Source organism: Equus przewalskii, chromosome 19, assembly GCF_037783145.1.
Source record: "Equus przewalskii isolate Varuska chromosome 19, EquPr2, whole genome shotgun sequence".
NCBI classification, from domain to species: Eukaryota; Metazoa; Chordata; class Mammalia; order Perissodactyla; family Equidae; genus Equus; species Equus przewalskii.
Window position 1 is genome coordinate 32,193,427 of NC_091849.1, and position 24,082 is coordinate 32,217,508.

Below are 24,082 nucleotides of genomic sequence, written 5' to 3' on the forward strand. Positions count from 1 at the left end.
CTCTGCTCCTCTCTCTAAGTGCCCCCTCAGGCTGCCCTGCGGTCTCCTCTTCCTCTGCTCCTGCTCTGAGTGTTGGCCATCTCCAGGGTTCCAGCGGCCCTCTCTCTGCTTTCCCTAGCACCCTCACTGGGCCCCTGTCCATTGGCACTGATGACACCCACACCCCCTCTTCAGGCCTTCTCTCTGTTCTCCAGATCCACGAGGGTAGCAGTATGACTCCATGGCCCCATCACTTTGTGCTGGAGGGACCTCTCCCTCTCTGTGCCTCCATTCTCCTCATCTATAAATGGGCATGCCTCACAGGGCTGCTGGAAGGATTAAGTGTGATCATACATTTAGAACGTCTTGAACACATCTTACACTTAAATGCTCAAAATATATTTATCTAAGTGTCCCACATGGGGTGACTAACAAGGAAGTGTTGTTCCTCACCTGCACTGTTTCTTGTCTCACAGAATTCGACTGATCCAGAAACACAGGGGTGCCTGGGCCTCCTCACTCTCCTTCACTTCCCACATCCAGCCTCATTGCCAACACCCCAGACAGGCCACCATCATTTCTTCTCAGCTCTTAAGTCACCTCCCCACCTATCCTCTGCAGCAGCCTCAGTGTTACTTCTAAGATAAATATCAAACCATGTCACTCCCCCACTTAAAACCCTTCAGAGGCCCCCTGGAACCCTCAAATGAGACCAATCCTCTCAGCTCCCCAGGTGCCCTGCTCTCCATCCAGAGGGAACAGACATCGATTCTCCTACAGGGCCACACTCACTCCTGCCTCGCTCTCCATGGCTCCCTCTGTCTGTGCTGCCCCCCTCCACCTCTCTGCCTGACCCACCTCTATTTCCCCTTCAGGACTCATCTCAGGCACCAACACCTCCCGGAAGCCTTTGTGGAGTTCCCAAAACAGGTTCCAAATCACTGGGAAGATCTCCTCCAGCACCATGCAGAGGGCAGGGCAGGCGGGTATGTGACCACCCTCGCTCACCTATCTTGGCTTCAGCCACTAGGGGTCCGTGCCTCTTCTTGCCCACGAGTCCATACAGGACAAATTTGTACTTTCGGCCGAGGTCCAGGTTGGTGATGAGGGCTGAGCGCTGGGGCCCCTCCACGGGCACCACCTGGGGCCCATCCCTGTCCTTGTACTGGATCACGAAGGAGTCAAACTCGCCCTCAGGGACTGTCCAGTGCAGAAGCAGGGAGCTGGAGGTTGCATCTGTCGCTGTCAGCTCGCCCAGGCGTGGTGGGACCAATGGCTTCCCAGGCTTCTCCCCATCCTTGTCTGGAGTGTGGGGGGCAAAAAGCAAAGCAGGTGGACTCACCATTGCCTTGCCCCTGGTCTCCTTCCCCGTCCTCTGCCCACTGGTTCACTCCATCCTGGACAGCTGCCTCCCTCGAAGCCTCCTTTTTCCCACCCCTCAGCCCTCTGTGACCAGCTTTTTGGGGAAGGCGGACATTTCCCCTCCATTCTCTGAGTGTCTCTTCAAACCAATCAAAGGAATAGCTGTGGTCCTTCCTTTGTGACAGCTTCCCCGCCCCTCGCAAAGGTCTCAGTCCCTCTCCACACCAAGATCTTTGGGGGAGTTTCAGGTCCCCTGTGGTTCTCCCTGTTTTGAACCTCCCCATTGCTGCTTCAGAGCAGTCTGAAGGCTCCTCAGTCCACGTGAACTTCTCTCGCTTGCCACACTCTCTCCCAGTGGTGAGCTTGACCTAAGGCTGCAGGGAGAGCCGGCTACCCTGGTCCCATACAGAGCGACCAGGTGGAATGTGAGAGCCAGGTACCCCAGGCCCTGTCCTTCACTGGTTCTGCAAACCTCACCCATCTCCGAAGTCCTGATGGCTGTGAAGCTCCCTGCTCTAAGGAACCTCCACTCCCAGCAGAAACTGGCTGATGGGACCATGGGGCGCTGTCCACTGCAGGCCAGGCTCCCAGGGTAGGGGGCAGCACCACTGTCCTAGCCTGCCCAGTGAGGGGTGGTGGTGGCTGTGGGGAAGGGGAGGAGGGAGCCGAGGGTCAGTACCCTTGGGGCCAGATGCCTTCCCGCACCCACTCTGAGAGACCTATGGGGTGGGGTAGGGCAGAGGAGTGACCAGGAAGTGGGGGCAGGACACAGGACAAAGAAAGCTTCAGGTGGAGAGCCAGGGCCACCAGCTTCTCTCCTTGAATTGCTGTCCCACCCTCTGACTTCTCTTCTCCCATCTTCTTTTCCTGGAGTACTCCCCTCCCCAACCCACTCTATCATCATTCTAAGACCACCCTCCATCCCTCTTTCCCCTGAACCCTCAACTCCTTTTCTCTCCTTGCTTTCTCCTACCACCCAGACCCAAACACTAGCCCTGCCTTCAACCCTCATCCCACCTCTGAAGTCCTGATGGCCCAGCTCCTCCCCAAACCTCAGGACACTGGCCTGAGCAGAATCCAGGATGTACCCATAATGCCTTGGTAGATGAGAGGGGCAGAGGGCTCGCCCTTGGGAGGGACCCCACGAAGTGACAACTCATAGGGGGCTCCAGGAGGGGGTGAGGGCACCAGAGCCTGGCGGACATTCCCTGGCAGTAGTTCCTCATGAACTTCCGGCCCTTCGGGCACGCTCAGGCGCAGCTGGAAGTGGGCAAAGGTGTCAGGCTGGGCGGTCCAGGCCACGCGGAGGTGCCCTGTCTTGTCTTTGCCCAGCACCCGCAACTCTGCCAGCTCCTGGGGGCGCTGCTGCAGGACGGGAGCCCGGACCCCTTGAGTCGTTGAAGGGCCGGAGGGAGGAGGCTCATCAGTCGCCCCCAAGAGGCCTGAGGGGGAGGACCCTGGGAAGGGGCAGGGTGAGAAAAACAAGAGAATCGAGTATTAGAGCCAGAAAGAAAACCCCAACCCCCAGGGTGTGGCCCCTAGCCTCTAAGAACCTACAGACCCCCCTTTTCTGTTCCTGGGACCACTCCCTGGGCCACCTCATCCTCCCAAACGTCTGTGCAGTCCTCTGAACACCCCTGTCCCCCACATTTCTGAACAGACAGGCCTGTAGGTAATAAATAAAAGAAATAAAGCCTGCCACCCCTTCCCTCACAAGGCTCCAGTGACTGCCAGCACCCACAGACTTCCACGTCCCTCCCTACACGCATCCCCCTCCCCAGTGGGTGGTGGTCGTGGCTTCCATTAATGCTGCAGTGAGAAGCCTGGAAGAAAGGAGGAGATGGTGGTGTTAGGGAAGGAGGATGCAAGAAGAGAGAGGGTAGTGAGAAGAGAGGGAAGAGAGGATGTGTGTGGGGGGGGCATCCAGCTCAGGTGGCATCTGGGCCCTATGGGGGAAGAAGAGGCCCACAACCCTCCCCATGGCAGCCACAGAGCGCCCCATCCCCGAGCCTGGACATCTTTCCTGTGGGAGAGACAAGCATGAAGTGAGCCAGGAGGTCTGGAAAAACAGCTCAAAAAGCAGTGGTTTCACCTCTCACACAGACATGCTGCCTGATGGATGGCCTCAAGGCCACCCCCAAGCAGTTCCGATGTGTCCCTTTGCGGTCAAGGCCAAATTGTGGAAAACAGTAACCACTGACCACGGTCTTTAGCCACCTTCACCACAGTGAGTCAGAGCAGGGAACCTCTGGTTTCACTCCCAGCCCCACCCAAGCTGCCCCAGTGAGTCTTTGCAGGCACTGCCCCACCCACCAAATGCCCTTTCTATTGCCTAGAATAGCAATCCTGGCAGAAGTGCCCTGGGAACTGAAGTGAAAATCAGGGAACCCCAAGACCAGTCTCCTTGGCCTTGGGTATCTGCCAGGACCCTGGGGGTGGAGGTGGCTTCTAGGGACACAGAAGGACGTGCTTTGTTGTGGGTCCCCTGGAGCCTGGACCAGGTAGTGCTTGAAGGCAGAAGGGTGTACTGGGGGTGGCAGTCTGAGCAGTGAGGCAGTGGGAGGAACTCATGGATGTAGACTCCAACGGGCAGGTGAGGCTGGGCAGGGGATGGGTGGTCCGGCGCCCCAGCCCACGCTACCTGTGGTGGTGATGAAGGCGTAGGACTTGGAGGTCTGCCCTGCCCGCACCCCATGGACCTCCACGTGGTAGGTGGTGCCGGGCCTGAGATCGGGTAGGCTGACGGTGCGCGTGGTGCCCGGCACGGTCACCTCCCCGCTGGGGCCCTCTGCGGGCGGCTGGGGCCGCCAGCGCAGCACCACGCGCTCGAAGTGGCCGCGGAGCCCATCGAGGGATACGAGTAGGGCGCCGTCAGCGGAACTGCCCAGCACCTCGGGCTTGGGGTGGCGGGGCGCAGCCACTCGGTCGACGCCTTCGGGTGAGAGGCCGTAGATGCCCTGGTTGGAGTCCCGCTTCCAGGTGCCTGAGTCGGGGCTGGTGGTGGGGTGGGGGCGACGGGGCTGGTGTGCGGGGGAGCCGACGGGGGCGGCAGCCGTCAGACGCCGCCGCTGCAAGTATTCATGGATGTGGCGCGCCACCGACGTGTAGGTCTGGTTGGCCCGCAGTGGGTAGCCGTGGGCCCGCAGGTGGCGCTCCAGGTCCTGCACCGTGCCGCGGAAGCGGCCCAGCTCGGCCGTCAGGTTGGCCCACGACCGTCGAGGGGGCAGGGGCAGGCTAGGCCCAGGCCGAGACTCCTCCTCCCCCTCCTCCGCTGGCCGTGAGGGCCGTGAGGGCCGAGGGGGCCGAGCAGGGCGCGGAGGCCGTGAGGCCGAGGCCGGCCGGGGCCGGGACCTGGGGGGCGGGGCTGGGGGGCGCACCTCCGGGTAACTGTAGTGACCTGGTGCTGCCGGGGGCAAAAAAGGGGGAGGGGGAGAGCAGGTCAGTGACATCCCCCCAAACCCTGCACTCCTCCCCACGGCAGTCCCTCCCTCCGCCCCTCCCTCCGGAGCTAGAGGCCTCTTCCCTGTGCCCCAGCCCCACCTGGAAAGAGAACCAAGAGAAAGGAGTTAGTGTCCCAGGAGCCCCTCAACCCTTGCCCTCCAAGCCCGCCACTCTTGGTGCCCTAGAAAGAAGAGAGAAGCCAGCGGGTGGGGCCCTGTGTCTGAAGGAGAGAAAGGGGAGTGGGAGGAGAGAATGTGAGCTACAGCAAGGTGGGCGTCCCTCTGTCACAGGAAAAGAAAAGAAAGATCCAGGCATCTGTTAAGAGACCTTGAGGGTTAGTGGAAAATTACTGCTATCAGACGTAACTCCCCAGAACCTCAATCCTAAAGTCAACAGGAGTGCTGATCTCTGATCTGCCTAATTCCAATCCCTGCAGGATCTGACCACTGACTGTGAGCCCTAGGGTGTCCCTGTACCTAAGTTTGGATCAGAACCTCCAGCATCTTGGTGGGTCAGACAGTATCTCCTATTTACTACTTCTCTCCATGGGGCAGCCCCTCCCATACTCCAACTGCAGCCCCCCTCTAGGACTCCAAGCAGCTGAGGGCTCTGTCTCCCCAGTGCCCTTGGTCCAGGGCAAGGCTCCCAGCAGGTGCTTTGGGACCCCCAGACACCCTGCCAAGTGCATTCAGAGGAGCCTGTGAGCCCTAGACGAGGGCTCCCAAGGAAAGGGCTCCTAATTGGAAACTCAGCCCTTCCTGAACCCCTGGCCAGCCATACCTGTGTTAGCCCTGACAGAAGCCGGGTAGCTTACTGCCCGGCCCCGCTCTGCAGTGACAGTCACCACATATTCCACGCCTGGCATCAAGTCAGTTAGCAGCGTCCCGTCTGCCTCAGGGGGCACTTCCAGCCGCACTCTCTGGTTGCCAGCACTAACGTAGGACACCACAAATCGGTCCACCTCAGCCTGGGGGCGCAGCCAGCTGAGTTCCAGTGTGGTTGGTGTCACACCCACCACGCGGAGGTCCTGGGGGCCATCGATCACTAGCCAGGTTAGAGAGAGGAGGGATCAGGTTGGAGTCTGGTTCTTCAGTCACCAGCTTTCCTCCTAAGAGCCCTGCTCCCACCCAACCCCTCCCCTCTGCCCTCCTGGAGGGCAGATGCCCAATCACTCCTCTCAGATCCAGATCTCCACCCGGTCCCCACCCCACAGCCCCAGCTCTCACTGGTGGTGATGGTCTTGGAGGCAGGAGGGCCCCAGCTAGTCCCTCGAAGAGCACGAACAGTGACCTGGTACTCCTGACCAGGGGCCAATCCTCTCTGGTCATAGACTGAGGCAGAGCTGGGCACCCGTGCTGTGAAGGGGGGGCTCACTCCCTCTGTCTGTAAGAGAGAGAGCACCAGGTGGATCAGGGGCTGGCACTCTCGCCCCTGCTGCTCAGTCCCCCTTATCTCTCTTTTTTCCAGTTCCAAGCAGTGTCAACAAGGGACTGTGCAGAACTTGGTACTATACAGCTAGGGAGCATGCGTTCTAACAGCAAACACATCTAGAGCACTTACTCCATGCCAGCTACTGTTCAAGGCAATTTATGTACATGAACTCACTTAATCCTCATAAGAACCTTATGAGATAGGTCCTATTATTCCCATTATACAGATGAGGAAACTGAGCTACAAAAGGATTAAGTACCTTGCCCAAGGTCACCAACATCAAGAAAGTGGCAGGGATTAAAACCCCGGCAGTGTGCCCTCAGGGTCCCCTGTCATGGGCACTATCTTTTTCGTCTGTTCATCATCTGTCTGTCAGAATTCTACCCGACACACACCAGGACTCTTGCTTTGGATTTCCCCTGGCAATCCTGATTACCTTGGCACAAGGAGGCTTCTCCAGGCTCATTCCTGTCATAACAGATGAAGTGGATGAGGGTGCCCCTTCAAGTCTCACTTCCTCCTCAAAGCATCTGTCCCGGCCCAGCCTCCCCACAGACACCGGCCCCCGCTGTGTAATTTGAGTGTGACCCATGTCACAACATTGTCCTTTAGGCACATTTCCTGTCTTTTCAGCAGAGTTACAGGCCCCTCAAAAAAAGGCCCACCTGTTCAGAGTTCCACAAATATGTTTCCCTGATTTTGTATCTGGCATCATGCTGGGTGCTGGAGACACAAAATAAGAGATATGGTCCCTGTCCTCAGATAGCTCATGCCCCAGTAGCTAAATCTGTGGCCACATCTTAAGTTTTATTATATCCCTACCCAAATCTCTATGTGAAGTACATGCCTGTGAGCAAACACTCCTCCTCCAAGTGTACATTTAAGGTATTATGATTATTTGTGGTGACCCTATAGGAAATCGGCCAGCGCCTGCTCCAGGTGGGGTCTCCTGGAGAGCCAGTTGCTGGGGAGGAAACGGGAGGAACTGGACATCTGGGAGCAGGCTAACAGCCCTGAATTTCACTGGGCTGTCCAGCTAGGATGGCTAATAAGGACGCTCTGTTCTGCTTAGCTATGTTGGCCGTGATGGGGATACCTCCATTCAGCCAAGTAGGATTGGAAATTTCAAAAGGTACTCTCCTAAACCAAGAGAATTGTGGGGAAATCAACATAGTAAATACCGAAGTATAAAACCAGATGAGAGGCCACGTAGAGATTTCTGGGTTGAGGAGGAAATAAAGCTATGTCAGAGTTTTCTTGGCTGAAATGGTTTCCTGGTCACACAGGACCCCCATCCCTCTCCTACTTACCCTGCCCTAGGATACCTTAGCCTAGGAGGCCTTGGGTTAGCTTCAACTCAAGACCTGTGAAGTCTTCATCCTTCCCAGAACTTATGCTCTCCCTCTCCCCTTATTCCCCCAACCCACCACACACACACACACACCCTTGGGTACTCCCTGATGATGTCTGGTCCTTTCAGCAAGACAAGGCCAACCCCAAAAGCTCTCCTTCTCCCTTTAGATCACCTACATGAAGCTTTTAGACACTTCTTTGTCCCTCCTGAAGTCCATTTGGGAATAGCCCCCAGAAAGGCCCACTGTCAGTCTAACCCATTTCTCTCTCTCCGGTCTGAGGCAGGCTCTCTAGCCAGATGCTGGCCCCTGGCTCTGCCCCTTGGTGAAAGCTTGGCCGCTTCACAGATTGTCCTTGGTCAGTTTCTAACCCTATTCTTGAGATCAACCTTGTGGCCCCGGGGTGGGGGGGAACTCCACCTTGGCTGGTCTCTAAAGCTTACCTCACCCTCATCCCCCTTTTCAGACTCAACCCAAACACAAACTTTTCTGAGGCTGTGAGGTCTTGTGTCCCAGTGAAAATGTGGCATAACCCCAGTTTCCAGACTGCAGAGTACACCCAGACAAGGAATACCTGAACCTCTTTCTGTTCAGAGGCTCATCTCCCTCAGTTTCCTCTTGCTTTCTCTTACATTCATAGAGAAGCCAGTATTTTGCACAAGAGCAACATTCCTTAAGTAAGTGGCCCTCAGGCTTGGAGTGCATCAGAATCACCTGGAGGGCTTGTTACAACACAGGTCACTGGGCTCCACGCCCAGAGCTTCTGATTCAGTAGATCTAGGGGGAGAGTTCATCAATTTTTATGTCTAACAAGCTCTCAGGTGATGCCAATGCTCCAGGTCCAGTTTGAGAACCACTGAGTCAGAGTAACACAGCCACGTGTGCAGGGAAAGGAAGAAGGTTCCTCTTATGCATTCTGAAAATCATTCCAATAACTAGGTGTGTCCCTTGGCCAGGAATGGCAGAGTTTGGGCTTTGAGAGAGAAGAGCTCCTGGAAAAGGGGAGGAGATAAGGTAGAGACAGGCTTCTAGGAAGATGGCAGTGGCCAGAAGACAGCTAGCTACTGAATATACTCTGTGCCAACAAAAATGGACAGAGAGCGCTGGCCAAGGCAAGAGGCACAATTCCAGGGGCCAGCCACAGAGAACGTAGAAAGTACAGTCTGAGGGCCAGTAGCACACGCTGATGTGGAGTCCAAGAGAGGTGTCTGGGGACCAATTTTACAAGAGCATTTTCCACACCCAGGCTCAGAGAGAACCCAGAATGTGACAGAGGCCCATACCCAGAGCAGAGCTGATGAGCTGAGAGCATGGCCAAGCTGGGCACAGGCCATCTCAATACCACCCTGGCCACACAGTGAGGGAGAAAGGCTAAGGCTACAGCTGCGAAGCTGCACCTCTTGAGAACACCCAAGGATGGGTTCATATTTACGGAGAGCAGGAGACAGTGCTGCCCTGCAAGCTCCATCCATCTCAAGTGTTTATTTTAATTCTTCTTTCCCTGAAGTTTTTTCAGAAAGTTCCGTCTCAAAGTCCCACCCTCTCAAGATTAGAACTATGTAAACAATATACACACAGAAGAAGAGAGTGGGAGAAACACTTAAAAATGTTAAGAGTGCTTGTTTGAGTGTGAAGCAGCCAAGAATTATTTGTTTTTTTCTCTAGTTGCCAAATGCTTGTCTTGTGATTAAATTATTTTTAACACAAAAAAAGAAATGTTTTTTAAACAGAAGAGACAATCTTGGTTGAGCAGCAAAATAGGGATTTCTGCCTCTGCTTCTACCAGGGAGTGAGGAAAGACAGCACATGGTTGAGGTCTGGCCCTGGGGGTATAATAAGGAGACTTAGAATGACCAGGCCAGTTGGGGTGGGGATGACAGCCAGCACCTCTGAGCTGTTCCTGCTGTCCTAGAGCCTTCCTAGGGTTCAGGTCCTGGGAGTTTATTTTTCTTCCAGAGTCCTAGCTGGGCAGAGATGAGGGTGACATGGCCTACCCTCCCAAGTCATTTGTGGGATGATGCAGGAAAACATGAGCTGGACGGTAGAAATGTCAGATGATTGGGAGCTGGGAGACCAAACACATCATAAAAGCCCCGTCTGCAAAAGGGAGGTCTCTAATGAGAGGCCACAAGGCTTTGTCCTTAGGATGCCCCCCAAATACTTTAACAGTGAGTTGGAAGGAGACAGAGAAATGATGCTTTGCAATGCACTGACGACATGGAGGCGGGAGAGCCAGTTCACAGACTCAAATCATTGCAACAGCCTAGACAGCTTGGCCCAAATCAAAAAAGATAACAATGAACCAAGCCAAATGTAAAGGCCTATATTTAGGCTAAAAGAGTATATATAGTTGAATGTCATCTTTTTTCCTTCTTTCTTTTCTTCCTTCCTTTCTTGTTTCTTCTTTCCTTATCTATTTTCTAAAGTTTCTACACTAAGCTTATATGACTTTTCTAGTAAAAAGTTACTTAAAAAAATATGATCAAAACAGCTGACAGTTTGTGTGACACAAGTTAATATACGTTAACTCTGAGAAAAATGCCAATGTGTCCAGAGTTTTAGTCAGGTGAACAACTGGGCTCCTTGCTGCCCTCACATTTTGGAGGACACATGAAAAGCAGGAGGCACTAGAGGAGGGAAATCAGGAAGTGAAGGATTCAGAGAACAAAGCCTTAGGGAAAAGGGGTGAAGAGACCAGTGGGTTCAGCCTGGAGAGAATGAAGGGTGATGTGATGGCTGATGTCTCCAAATACCTGAATCCTGTGGTGAAGGATGCAGGGACAGCAAAAAACATTCCCACTGCTGTGAACACCCAGCCAGGGCCAATGGATGGACATTAGAATGGGGAAAACTTGGATTCAGCAACAAAAAGAACTGACTCAGAGTGATAACCAACAACACATTGGACAGCCTTAGGAAGTACTGAGCTCACCGTCACCAGAGGTGTTCCAGCAGCAGTGGACCAATACTGCAAAAGCCTTCTGCACCCAGTGGAGGGCAGGATGAGAAGGCCTTTACAGCAGCTTCAGGAACCCAGCGACCTGGACTCAACCACTGATTACCTGGAACTTCCTGCTTGAGGTAAGCATCTACCCCCCGAGTCCAGCCCCTCTGCCCCCTCTTGGAGCTTGGCTCTCACCGTGGGGATGAACTGAATTTCATAGGCATCCACAGGGCCAGGAGCCCGGGTCCACTCTGTTCGAACTGTCGTCTCCTCCAGGAGGTGCATCCTCATGCTCTCAATGCCGGGCACCTCTGCCCAGGAGAGTGGGATATGGGAAGCTGGTTAGTCCAAGGCAGCCCCCCAACCCCTACTCCCACCATCACAGACCCCCATACTCAGTGCCATACTAAGAGATCCATTCCAGTTCCCATTCCTCTCTGGGGCTGGGGCAAAGCTGATAGAGGCCTGAACAAGCCCTGGTTCTCCTTCACCTTCCCCCCATCTCCAGGACCACAGTGTCTCTCTAAAAGCAACGAAAGGGGCCCCTAACCTGCTCATCAGAGATCTGAAAGCAGGTCCTGCCTGCAGGCATGCCCCCACGGTTCTGCTGCCCCTGGTAGACACTGGCTCCCTGTCTCCTCTGACTGCGGCCTGGCCCCAATATATGACCTTTCTTCACTCTTCTCCAGGTCCTTGGGCTCCTAGGCCTCAGGCTCAGGCCTTCCCACCGGCTCCAGTTCCCAGTTCCTGACCGAGCATATAGGGAAAAGATGCCCGCTCACCTTCCCCGCAATCCTCCCCTGCATAGCCATCTTGGCAGATGCAGCTGCCCTCACGACACTCTCCCCGGCCGCGGCAGTCCTCGGGGCACGTCTGGATGGCGCAGTCGGGGCCTCGGAAGCCCTCGACACATACACACTGGCCTGCTCGGCACAATTCCCGGGGCCCGCAGCCCCCAGGGCAGGCGCTGGCGGGAGGTTCTTCTTGCCCACAGTCCTCGCCGCTGTAGCCCGCGTGGCACACGCACACTCCCTGCACACAGCGCCCACGGCCCCGGCAGTCGGCCGGGCAGGTGCGGGTTGAGCAGGAGGGGCCAGTGTAGCCTGAGTCGCACACGCATCGGCCGTCCTCACAGCGGCCACGTCGGTGGCAGTTGGAGGGACAAGTACGGAGGCCGCAGTCCTCGCCCGCGTAGCCCTCCCAACAGGTACACACACCGTCCTGGCACACGCCGTGCTGGCTGCAGTCGCGCGGGCACCGCCTCTCGCTGCAGTCCTCGCCCGAGTAGCCGTCGTCGCACACGCAGCGCCCGTCCAGGCACTGGCCGCGACCTCGGCAACCTCCGGGGCAGCTGCGCGCGCCGCAGTCCTCGCCCTCGTAGCCTGCGTCGCACACGCACACGCCATCCTCGCAGCGGCCGCGACTGCGACAGTCCCCAGGGCACCGACGACTCCCGCAATCCTCGCCTGTGAAGCCCGGATTGCATACGCAGCGGCCGTCCACGCACCGCCCGCGCCCGCGACAGTCGCCAGGGCAGGCGCGCGTGCCGCAGTCCCGTCCTGTATACCCGGGCCAACACACGCAGCGGCCACTCTCGCAACGGCCCCGGCCGCGACAGTCCCCGGGACAGCTGCGCACGCCGCAGTCCTCGCCGCTGTAGCCCGCATTGCACACGCACACGCCGTTCTCGCAGCGCCCGCGGCCCCGACAGTCTCGCGGGCAGGCGCGTGCGCCGCAGTCAAGCCCTGTGTACCCTGGCCAGCACACACAGCGGCCGTCCTCGCAGCGGCCCCTTTGGTGGCAGTCGCCAGGGCAGCTACGTACGCCGCAATCGTCCCCGCTGTAGCCTGCGTCGCAAATGCATTCGCCATCCTCGCAGCGCCCACGGCCTCGGCAGTCGCGCGGGCACGTCCGCGTGCCGCAGTCCTCGCCCGCGTACCCCGGCCAGCACACGCAGCGGCCGTCCACGCAGCGTCCGCCCTCGCCGCAGTCCCACGGGCAGCTCCGCGAGCCACAGTCTTCGCCAGCGTAGCCGGGGTCACAGACGCAGCGCCCGTCCTCACAGCGCCCCTTCTGGCTGCAGCCCCGGGGGCAGCTCCTCACCCCACAGTCCTCGCCGGTGTAACCGGGGTTGCACACGCAGCGCCCATTCTCGCAGCGCCCCCTCTGGCTGCAACCTCGAGGGCAGCTTTTCATCCCACAGTCCTCGCCAGTGTAGCCGGGGTCGCACACGCAGCGCCCGTCCTCGCAGCGCCCCCTCTGGCTGCAGCCCCGAGGGCAGGAGCGCAGGCTGCAGTCGCTGCCTGAGAAGCCCGACCGGCACACGCACACGCCCTGCACGCAGCGCCCGCGGCCGTGGCAGTCCTCGGGGCAGGAGGGCCAGCCACAGCTGGGGCCAGTGTAGCCAGGGAAGCACACGCAGCGACCGCGGACACAGCGACCCTGATCGTTGCAGTCATCTGGGCAGGACCCGGTCGCTGAGGGTGGGGAGGAGGAGGGCATCTCGTTGTCTGTGGGATCCGAGCAGGTGGGCCCACCCCAGCCCGGCTCACAGGAGCAGGAGCAGCGGCTCAGGTCAAACACGCCATGGAGACTGCAGAGGCTACGAACGTCTGTCTGGCCTGGAGTAAGAGCGAGAGGAGGGCGTTAGTTTTTCTGGGGGCGAAGCTGAGCCCCTGTAGTGCTCCTCTGAGTCGGCCCCTCCAACAGGCCAGCCTCATTTCATAAGGCCATCTTCGTTTCCAGCTGTTCCTTGTCAATATATGTGACCTGCCAGGGCCCTAGCATAAGCTTAGGGGGAGGGAAGGGCTGACGTCTAGCCAGGTGGCTCCTCTCAAAGTTACACCCTGGGCTGCACTCACCACCCCCAAGGTCAAAGAAGGGGTGCCTTTTTCTCACTCATACCAAGGTCCTTTATGGACAAGCAATGCCCACCCAACCCTAACCCACTTCTCCGCCTTCCTCTTTGTCTGTGCCTCTCTTGTGATCATCTGCTCACCTGTGCCAGCCTGGGCAGCAGCAGGACAACATCCGCCAGTGCACTGTTCCTTGAGCCCTTTCACCAGCTCCTCCAGGATCTCTAGCCGGATCCTCAGGGCCTGCACCTCTGAAGCAGGCACCGGGGGCTCAGTGCCCGGGGGACAGCCACAGCCAGATGAAGGGGGCAGGTTAATGCGGTGGGTGAACACCACCTGCTTCTCTCCTCCTTGGACAGTGTGCTCATAAAGCTGAGAAGAGGGGCTTCCCCTTCTTGGCTCCTCGGTGCGGCCCCCAGGCTGGGGAGGGGGCCGTGGGGCTGGGAGTGTCACATTGGACCGTGGAGAGAAAGGGCCTGCTTGCACTGTGCCCAGCAGCACCAGGAGGGCCAGGTTGGAGGTTAGGGAACATTGGGCTGCCATCATTCAGGAGGCTGTAGGGAGAGAGGGCACGTGTGAGAGCAGCTTCACAGAGAAGGAGACAAGATGGATCGCCTCCTCTTCCCCAGTACACACACCCACAGTCCCACCACTCACAACTAATCTACAGCTCACGTGTATGTAAAAATCCACTTCAGTCCAACTCTAAGTGATACCTCCTTAGGCAGATTTGGTCTCTACTTCACTTTCTGCTGTCATTTGGTTAATCTGGTTGCCCCCCCCCCCCTTTTCTTTTTTACTGCTCCACTCACACAGGTCTTTTGTTCCATAGACACTACAAGCTTACACAGCCTAAGGGCTTTTGCACTGTATGTTCCCTCTATCTGGGATGCTCTTCACTCAGCTCTTAAAGGCTGGCTTTCTTGTTCAAATCTTAACTCACACGTCATCAACTCCCAGAGGATTTCCTTGATGCTCAGTCAGAGCAGTCTTCCATTACTCTCTATCCTGCTTCTGCTTTTCATGGCATTTACTGCTGCCTGATCGATCATCTGTTTGTGTGGGTACTTGTTTATCTTTCTCCCATCACTAGAATGGGAACTCCATGAGAACAGGGACCTCATGTCCTGGCACTGCTGGATGCCTGTGCCTGGTGCACAGGGGCTACCCAGTACATTTATGGTGAATGGATTACAGGATGAGTATGTAAGGCCAATCCTTCCACAAGCACCTGGATGTCTTCTCAGAAACCTTACAGTATAGATTATCCTCTCTCTCTCTTTTATTCAACCTCTCACTCTCAATTAGATCTTTCCCATCAGCTTTTTTTTCTAAGATTGGCACCTGAGCTAACAACTGTTGCCAATATATTTTTTTTCTGCTTTATCTCCCCAAATCCCCCCGGTACATAGCTGTATATCTTAGTTGCAGGTCCTTCTAGTTGTGGCTCCCATCAGCTTTTATATGAGCTCAGATACCTCCTCTTTTTTTTGTTTTTGTTTTTTTAAAAAAACTCTCTTCCTCAGGACTTACACTACCAAATATCAAAACTTATTATATGGGGCAAGCCCGGTGGTGCAGCAGTTAAGTTTGCACGTTCTGCTTCGGAGGTCCAGGGTTCACCGGTTCGGATACTGGGTGCGGACCTATGCACTGCTTGTCAAGCCATGCTGTGGCAGGCATCCCACATATAAAACAGAGGAAGATGGGCACAGTTGTTAGCTCAGAGCCAGTCTTCCTCAGCAAAAGAGAGGAGGATTGGCAGCAAATATTAGCTCAGGGCTAATCTTCCTGAAGAAAAAACTATATATATATATAAAGGTGCAAGGATAGACAGAACAGAAGAGGGTGCAAAAATAGACCCACACCTATGTGGCCACCTGATTAATGACAAAGGTGCCACTGCAACTCAGAGGAGAATAAATGGTCTTTTTGATAAATGGTGCTGGGTCAATTGAAGATCTATATGGAGAAAATCTATCTCTATCTTATATCCACATACAGAAATTAATTTGAAATGAATCTAGTGAACCTAATTGTGAAAGGTAAAGCAATACCTTTCAGAACATATCTTACAGAAAAAAATATGGAAGAAAATTTTTATGACCTTGGAGCAAGCAAAGACTCTTAATACCTAACCACGCAAAATTTAACCATAAATTTCACACAAAACTTAACCCTAAAGAAAAGATTGATACATTGGACCTCATTAAATTGACAACTTCTGGTCATCAAAAGACACCATGAAGAGAATAAGAGGGCAAGCCAGAGACTAGGAGGAAATATATCTCCATATATATATGGGGAGAAAGAAGGACGGGGCAGAGAGAGAGATATTGATTGAGAGTGGGAGAGAGGATTAAAATCCAAAATAAAAAACTCCTTCAAAACAAAAAACAAGAAACAAAAGGCAGGCCATCCAGTTTTTTAAATTGGCAAAAGACGTGAACAGGTACTCCAGAGAAGGATATATCCCAAGGGCCAATAAACATACGAAAAATAAACATAAATATGTGTAAAACATATTTTAGTATGTTTCAGTAGTCAGGGAAATGCGAATTAAAGCCACAATGAGATGCCATCAAATATCCACCAGAATGGCTAAAATTAAAGGAACTGTCATTGCTCAACATTTGGCAAGAATACGAAGCAAGTGGAATTCTCACTTACTGTAAGCAGGAGGATAAATTAGTGCAAACACTTTGGGAAACTGTTAGGCAGTATCTACTAAGGCATATAGCCTATATTCTGGCACTTCCCACTTTTTGGTAAATATGCAACAGAAATGACTGCATATATCTCCAAAGAACATGTACGAGAATGTTCAAGAGATTTTTTTCATATTAGCCCAAACTGGAAATAATTCAAGTATGCATTAATAGTAGAATATATAAATAAATTGTGACAAGTCATACAATGGAATATACAGCAATGAAAAAACACCCTCTTGCTACTTGCAACAACATGGACAAGTTGCACACACATAATGCTAAGCAAAAGAAATCAGACACAAAAAGAGAACATTGTGGGGCCAGCCCTGTGGCTGAGTGGTTAAGTTCGTGTGCTCTGCTTTGGCGGCCCAGGGTTTCACTAGTTGGGATCCTGGCCAGGGACATGGCACCACTCATCAGGCCATGCTGAGGTGGCATCCCACATGCCACAACTAGAAGGACCCACCACTAAAAATAAACAACTATGTACCGCAGGGCTTTGGGGAGAAAAAGGAAAAAATAAAATCTTAAAAAAAAAAAAAAGAGAACATTGTGAATGATGTTATTAATGTGAGGTTCAAAAACAGGCAGAGCTAATCTTTTCTATTAGCAAATAGGATTCAATTGCTGAGAATATTTTGTACCTTTATCTTGGTGGTGGTTAAACAGATGTACACATATTCTAAATTTAATTGAGCTATACACTTAATATTTGTGCATTTCACTATATGAAAGTTATACCTTAAAAAAACCCCAAACCTCCCCAATCTCACTTTCCCTCCAGCTACCACATATTTCTCTTCTCTACCTCACGGCCACAGTTGTCAAAATATTTATCTGTACTTGCTGTTTCCATTTCCCCACATCCCATGCACGCCTCAATTCACTCCCATCTGGCGTCCCCACCTCCTTTCAACCCACCAAACAGCTCTCCCTAAGGTCTCCCAATGATCTCAGCATCACGAAATCTAAAAGACGTTTGTCTTCATCTCACTTGACCTCTCTCAAAATCACTGGATACTGCTGACCACATCTTCCATCTTAAAGCATTCTATATCTGTGCTGTCGACATGGTAGCCAAGAGAGACATGTGGCTCTTGAACACTTGAAATGTGGCTAGAATGATTGAGGCACTGAATTGTATTCAGTATTCTTTAAAGGCTCCCCAGATGATCGTAATGTGCAGCCAGAGTTGAGACCTATGGCTCTAGTCATTAGGTACCTTCATCCAGACCTGACTTTAATTTCCAAACTATACCCCACTTTATAAAACCAGCCTGGTCATCTCTTAACTGCAAACAATATATCCACTTGCTTACTTGGCATCTCCTCTTGGGCACCCTAAATTCAACATGTCTGAAATTGAACTCATGATCATTTCTCCTGTACTCCATCCCCCTCAGTGTTCTCCACTGCAGCTCACGCCCCCACCATTCATCTGGCTTCACAAGCCAGAAACCTAACACCCCACTCAACACTACCATATTTTCTCATAACCATCTCTTTAATTTGCTTGCTTCTCTCCCTCTTACCATCATTATAGTCCAAGCTACCAACCACCTTTTGCTCGACAACTGCAATTGCCTCCTCACTGGTCCCTCTTGCTCCTTATAATCTCACAAAGGCAACTAGGATGTCCCTCTCTCCCTAAAAACTCTTCAGTGTCTCCCTTCCAAATTCTCTTCAAACACTGACAAATAGCTCTGCATTATCTGGCCCCTGCTGACTTCTCCCTCCTCATCTCCCATAACACTTCCCTCTCTCACTCCACTCCAGCCCACTGGCCTTAAGTCCCTCGCACTCTTCCCAACCCCAGACCTTTTGTATATGCAGTTCCCTCTATGTGTAATGCTCTTCCTTTTTCTCTTGGTCTCCTTATTCTTCGGGTCTCAGCCCCACATTACTTCCTCAGGAAACCTTTCCTGGCCAGGTCAGGTTCCCCCTATCATGTGATATCACACACCATGTAGTTCTCATTTGTAGCATTTATAACAACTTATAATCAATGTTTATTTGTGGGATTACTTTGTTACTTTCTTGCCCACACTCCATCTTGCCTGCTAGACTGTAAGGTCCATGGCGGCGGGCATGGCACCTGTTTTTTTCTTGGCTGCTGTCTCCTTGCATCTGGCACATAATAGGTGCTTGATAAATATTTATTGACTATATGAGTGAATGAAAAGTTCAATTTAAGACCAGGACTAACATCAGGGCTGGAACCAAGGACAGGACCAAGGTCAGGGCTAGGACCACGGACAGTGTCTGGGACTGGAAGTTGGTTAGAAGTAGCAGCTGGGCAGAAGCAGAGCCAGAGAGCAGGCCAGGTGTGGATCCTGGCAGGCCCAGACAGTACAAGCACTTTGGAAAGCTATTTGGCAGAATTAACTAAATCTACTAGAGCTATATGCAAACCCTCTGACCCAATAGGTCATCTCCTAGGAATATGCCCACCACAGCAGGACTGCTTACAGTAGCCCCTCACTGGGAACTACCCAGCTATCTCACCTCAGTGGAATGGATTAAAGTGTGGTTTATCCCACAGTGGAATAAAATAAAGCAATGAGAACAAACTACAACTATATGCAATAACATGGATGGAGTTCACTAATGTGGGGTTGAGCAAAAGAAGACAGACACAAGAGAACATGCTGTAAAAGTCTATTCATACAAAGTTGGAGGAGAGAAAATGTTAATCTGTAGTGTTACAAGTCAGAAGTGTGGTACTCTTCGGGGAGCAGTGACCAGGAGGGGCATGGTGGGGGAATTCTGGGTTGCTAAGAATATCCCGTTTCTTGATGGAGGTGCTGGTTACCCAGCTGTGTTGGTTTGTGAAATCCATTGAGGAAAGGACTGGGGAGCACGGAGACACAGGGTTAGAGAGGAAAGGCAGGGGGGCACTCTCCTGCCTCTCTGGTCTGGAGAGCTGGGTACCTGTGGTACCCTCTCCTTAAACCTGGGCCTGAACTGAACCTGGCCAGCCCTTCCACACTCCTTTGTGCACCCCTCTCCTGGCTCACCCACACAGGCCATATCCCCGAAGTCTCCTTCCCAATTCCCCTCTCCTGCCCTGTTACCACCCCCCAGCTCTCCACCTCTAACCCTTGGAAGAGTTCCTCTCAGCACTCGGAAAGCAAAGAACTTGAGTGTCTCTGTGTTTCCTCTTCCTCCCTCTCCTCAGACTACTGTGTCTGGGGCGCCTTTCTGCAGGGGGAAGAGGGGGATGGGACCCACATCCTCTTGGCATCCTTCCCACAGCTGGAGGGCTGGCAAGGGTGGGGGGCATCTTCCCAAGCTGTGACTTAGCTTGTTGGGTATTTATGTTGTGGCCAACTTTGACACTTTGCTCATCAGGGACTGTAGATCCCAAGAGGTGGGGAGAGGGGCTGGCTTCCACAAAGGATCTTCCAGAGATTCGGGATTTTGGCCCCACCCTCATGCTTCCCTCTGCCCCTCAGGCCACATGAGGGGTGAAGGTAGAAGGATTCCAGGAGTGTGAAAGGAAGGAGGGAGATGGAGGAGAGTTCCAGATATTGGGTTGGAACCAGGTGGCAAGCAGGTGCCAGTGAGGGAGGAGTTGGGGAATCCAGATGCTCCTTATTCTGAAGAGCTAATGGGCCAGAGGAATGCAAAAAATATGAGAAAGGATTTCCCGACCCCTAGTGGGAAAGAGTTGGGGGAGGGGGGCAGAGAGAGACAGGCAAGCAGGTTCTGGTTCTGCATCGAGTGACCAGGACTCAAGGGAAAGGAAGTTTGAGGAATTGAGGTGCTGGGTTCCCCAGGATTTGGAGGCAGGGCCAGCGAGAGAGGGAAGGGGGCTGAGGATTGGGAAGCGGGTAGGGACTGGAAGCGGACAACCGGCAGCTGCGGTGTTTCCTAATTGCTTCCCACTAGTTCCTCTCAGTTCCATTTCCAGTTGTTTCCAAGCTATTAAATTCTTTCCAGGCCAGATAAGGGGCCCGCCTGCCCCACCCGGGGCAGGTCACGTGTAGAGGGGGGAGGTTCAGACGGACAGAAGCAGGGGGAGCCTGGAAGGGGGATGGAGCGAAGACGGAGCCCCTGTCCCCTGGAGGCATCTCTCAGTCATCCCGGCCCGCTGAACCGTGAGTCATGGGTGCAGAGCTCTCCGCCAAGAACAAGTTTTAGGATCCTCTCTGTAGGCTCTGTGCCCTTCCCAGACCTGGGAGTCCTGACTCCGCTCCATTTCAGCATTTCCTAAAGGCTCAATACCACCCAGACCTCCTTCCCAGACCCTGCAACCCACGTGCTGTCACCTGGGGAGTCCCCATCTGGATGCCCAAAGGAGCTCCCACTGGCACCTTCCTAGAGCTCTGGCTCAGCTGCTCTAGCCAGAGCACTTGGGGTTCCACTGGCACTTTCCTCCCAAGGTTGAGCTGGACACTAGCTCAGCCTAGCCCCTGGTTTCCCCCAGCGCCACACTGATAACCACCTCCACCCTGATGCCGCCACCCAATCCTGTCCAAACTCCGGCATCCACCCCCTACAAACGCACTGACCTGTCCTCCCAGTCACACCCTCCACAGAGGGTCTGGTCCCCAGCGCACGGTCCTATTTCCTCTGCCCCAACAGAGGGTCCCTTCTCCAGAAGGCTCTCCTGAAAGGTCTCCTGCCAACTTGTGCCTGGGGTGTAGGGATAGGATAGAAGCCCCAACTTCTCCTGGCTCTTCCTTCTGTCTCCCAAGAGCTCTGTTCCTTACCTGGGGAAGAAGCGGCTTCAGTGCCTCTGCACCTGCTCTGTCCCCGACTTTGGGAGGGGAGGTTCTCAGGGCAGGGCAGGGTGGGCTCCCCGTAGCAGCCCTGGGCTCCCTGGATGTCCCCCTGCTTGTTCCCTGCAGCAGGGGCTCACTGAGCCACGACCCGACCGACCGTCGATCTCAGCAGCGACAGTGAGAAGGAGGGAGGCTGCAGTGAGCAGGGGGAGGAGAAGGGGGAGGACCAGTGTGAGGTCAGGGAGGGGAGCGGAGATAGGGCAGGTCCTCCCACCCCTCCCGCCCCTGCCAGGCCCTCCAACTTCATCACTGCCACCCCTCCCCTCCTCCCCGCTGTCACCCCAACCCCCTCCCTGTCTGGGATTCCCACAATGCCCTCATCCCGCCGCTACAGCCCTGGTCCTACCTCCTGCGTCCTTCCCCATCCCATCTTAACTCTTCCTCTCTGCCCTAGTTGCCCAACTTGACACCCGCTCCCTCGTGCCAGCCTTCCTTTCCCCACCATTTTACCACCTGTTGCTCCTCCTCTCTACCAACACCCTGCCCCATGACCCTCCTCCCTCCCCTGCACCTCCCCTCCCACCTCTTCCTAGCTGCCACAAGGCTCCAGCTTGGATCTCGCCCCATCCATTCGTTGCCCAGCACCCACTACTTCCCCCCACCAGTTCTCTCCTGGCAGTGCAGGGCAGGAAGCAGAGGTGGGGGGCGGGAGGAAACCTTCCTCTCAAACCTAAACCCCACTCCAGCGTGGGGCCTTCACTGGGACTCCTTGTCCCCACCCCTGCTCCTGTGCGGTCCCACTGCTCCCACCTGCACCCTGTCTCTTCCTCTCCTATTGTCTCTGCTTGCCCTGTCCCTGCACTGCCTCTCCCAATCTATTCTGCTCAGTCCACCTCCTGCTCTCAGCTCAGGATCACTGCCCCTTTTTCATTCTCCCACCTCAGCAAATTCCTAGAGAAATGGTAGATGAAGCTTGGGCAGTGGCTGGGCAAGGGCTCCGCTGAATAACAGGACATACAAGACTTGGGAAGGAAGTTGGGGTTCAGGGGAGACAAGGAAGGGAAGCCTGAAAGTTACGAGGGAGGTTTTAGGGATGGAGAAAGAGCTAGAGGCATGAGGCAGACATGGGGGTGGGGACACGAAAGGTGGGGTGAAGTTGTGGAAAATGGAAGGAGGCTAATGTCTAGGTGCTGCAGGGGAGCAGGAGCAGAAGGGAGAGTTGGAGGCTGGAGGAAAAGGGCACTTTGATCTCGGGCAGAGATAGGGAGACTGACACCAGAGGGCAGGGTGGCAGACACACCCACGTAAGGCTGCTGGCTCTTTCTCTGGCCTCATTTCCCCATGTGCTTGCTACCCTGATGAGGGGCTGAAAAGGAGACTTTTGCCACAGTGAAGTATCCAGGCTGAGGGAGACTCCACTCCAGGTTTCACACTGAGGATAGAGTTCTTGCTACCCCGCTACAAACCTCACCACTGAGGAGTAGCGTGTCCAAGTCACAGGTGATGGGTGAAAAGGATGTGCAGGAGCCCTGGACAGGTATGTGCAGGACACGTATGTGCCAGATATGTATGTGCCTGAGTCTGCCATTTGGGTTGGGGCACAGATTTGTCGGCACCACAGGTCAGATCCCCTTGGTCTCAGGTGTGAGGTGTTCCTGGGTGAGGGCAGGCTGGCACAGCATGTGGCTATGTCAGATGCCCAGTTATTTCCCTGTGGCTGAGGGCAAAGGCTTGCCATGGGCTCTCGCGTGGGTGTCCCCGTGTGTGTCCGTGCGTCTGGGTGTGTGTGTGGCTGTTTTTTTCCTGGCTTTGATGGGGAGGATGAAGTCAGCATCTTGGATGGAGCTGGGCTCAGCTTCCTTCCTCTGCCTTGGCTGGAAGCCCCCAGAGCCTGGAATAGGTAACAGCTTCCACCAGGTCTCTGGGTGGGGGTTGGGGGAAAGTAGACGAAAAAGTGAAGGAGGGTCTGAAACAGCATTACACGTGGAGAGTAAACTGCACAGCAGATGGATTTTCTCTGATACCCTCAGATTACAGCAATTCTGTCCCATGGTCAAATCCATTTTTTTTGGTCCTATGCCTTATATCTTGGTTTTATTATTTAAGGAAGTATGGGCATCATAAGTACACTTGGCCCACAGTGGCCAGGAGACCCTGGAGAGAAGCAAGAGCTGGCAGGATGGCCCTGGGGTCTTTTGGAAGTCCACTGCTGGGAGACAGATGGGATGCTGGAGTCTCAGAGAAGAGTGTGGGATTCCAGACAGTTACACACTTACAAGGCATTTAAAGAAGCTACTGGAAGCTTGACAGACAGAATTCTAGGTTCTGAGATAATCATTGTCTAAAATTTGATTCACCCCCTGTATTTTAGGCCCTTGGAACTCATGTCTTATTATGTTTGCATCTCATCAGAAAAGCACCAGGCCTTGCATAGAGCAGGTGCCTAATAAATGCTTGTCAATACTGAATTGTCAAAAGACTGGGAAAGGATGGGGAAAGGGTGTCTGGTAGGGAGCCCCAGGCATGAAGGCAGGGAATGGTCAGAGCCAGGGTCACCTTCACCAAGGTGTCCCGGGTGATGAGTAGAAAGGTCAGGGTGTTGTTGAGAACTATCCACATGCTCTGGCTGTTCTCTGAATCCTCAGTCCAGGTGTCTTCAGCTCTGGGCCTCTGTCCTTGAATGAACCTCCAAGCTCCTCCTGTTCTGACCTCGGCAGGATAAGGGATAAAAGATATAGATAGCAAGGAAGGAAAGGGAGAGACAAAGAGAAGGGAAGGAAGGAAGACAAGGGTGAGGGCAATTAAGGGCAAGGAGCTGAAGGATAAAGAGAAGGAACGAGGAGAGGCCAGGGGCTGCGGTCCAAGGAGGCAGTCCCAGAGAGGGGAAGATAGAAAACAGTTGTACTGGGCTTCCGTTTACAAAGCACTTCCCTACACTGCAGGCATTTTATTAATCCCACTTTGTGGCTGAGGAAACGGAGGCTCATAGACGTTAAGTGACTTGTCCAAGGGACTTTGCTAGTGGTGGTGAAGGTGGGCCTCAGTCCAGGTTTTCTCATTCCAAAGCCTGTATTCTCCCCCTCCCCCAAGAAAAGCCCTGGAAACATTGAAGACTTAGGGCAGAAACCAGTGAAGGGGCTTCTGGAAGGACTTGTTTGAGAAGGAAAGGTAGATGATCTGGATTTTTGAAACTTCTTTCTGCATCCAGTTATTACGTAGATTCAGTTGGAAGAAACTGCCAAGTATAAGACAGGGGGTCAACATTCCATTATTGAGAATT

At 53.9% G+C, this 24,082-nt stretch overlaps 1 protein-coding gene across 5 annotated transcripts in view; it reads right to left on the reverse strand.

Annotated features, from left to right (window-relative positions):
• The window catches only part of TNXB (tenascin XB), a 55,460-nt gene extending 34,465 nt beyond the window's left edge, over nt 1–20,995 (reverse strand). For 4 of the 5 annotated variants that reach the window (XM_070585749.1, XM_070585751.1, XM_070585748.1 and 1 more), the window contains exons 1-9: nt 20,791–20,995; nt 13,508–13,918; nt 11,292–13,130; nt 10,705–10,820; nt 6,009–6,165; nt 5,563–5,826; nt 3,983–4,744; nt 2,430–2,798; nt 988–1,281 (exon numbers count right to left, since the gene is read on the reverse strand). In XM_070585749.1, the coding sequence (XP_070441850.1) occupies nt 988–1,281; nt 2,430–2,798; nt 3,983–4,744; nt 5,563–5,826; nt 6,009–6,165; nt 10,705–10,820; nt 11,292–13,130; nt 13,508–13,910 (4,204 nt within the window). In that variant the 5' untranslated portion in view covers nt 13,911–13,918; nt 20,791–20,995. The remainder of the gene's footprint in view (nt 1–987; nt 1,282–2,429; nt 2,799–3,982; nt 4,745–5,562; nt 5,827–6,008; nt 6,166–10,704; nt 10,821–11,291; nt 13,131–13,507; nt 13,919–20,790) is intronic. The other variant, XM_070585750.1, reaches the window with a different exon arrangement.
• Between the last annotated feature and the right edge of the window lie 3,087 nt (nt 20,996–24,082).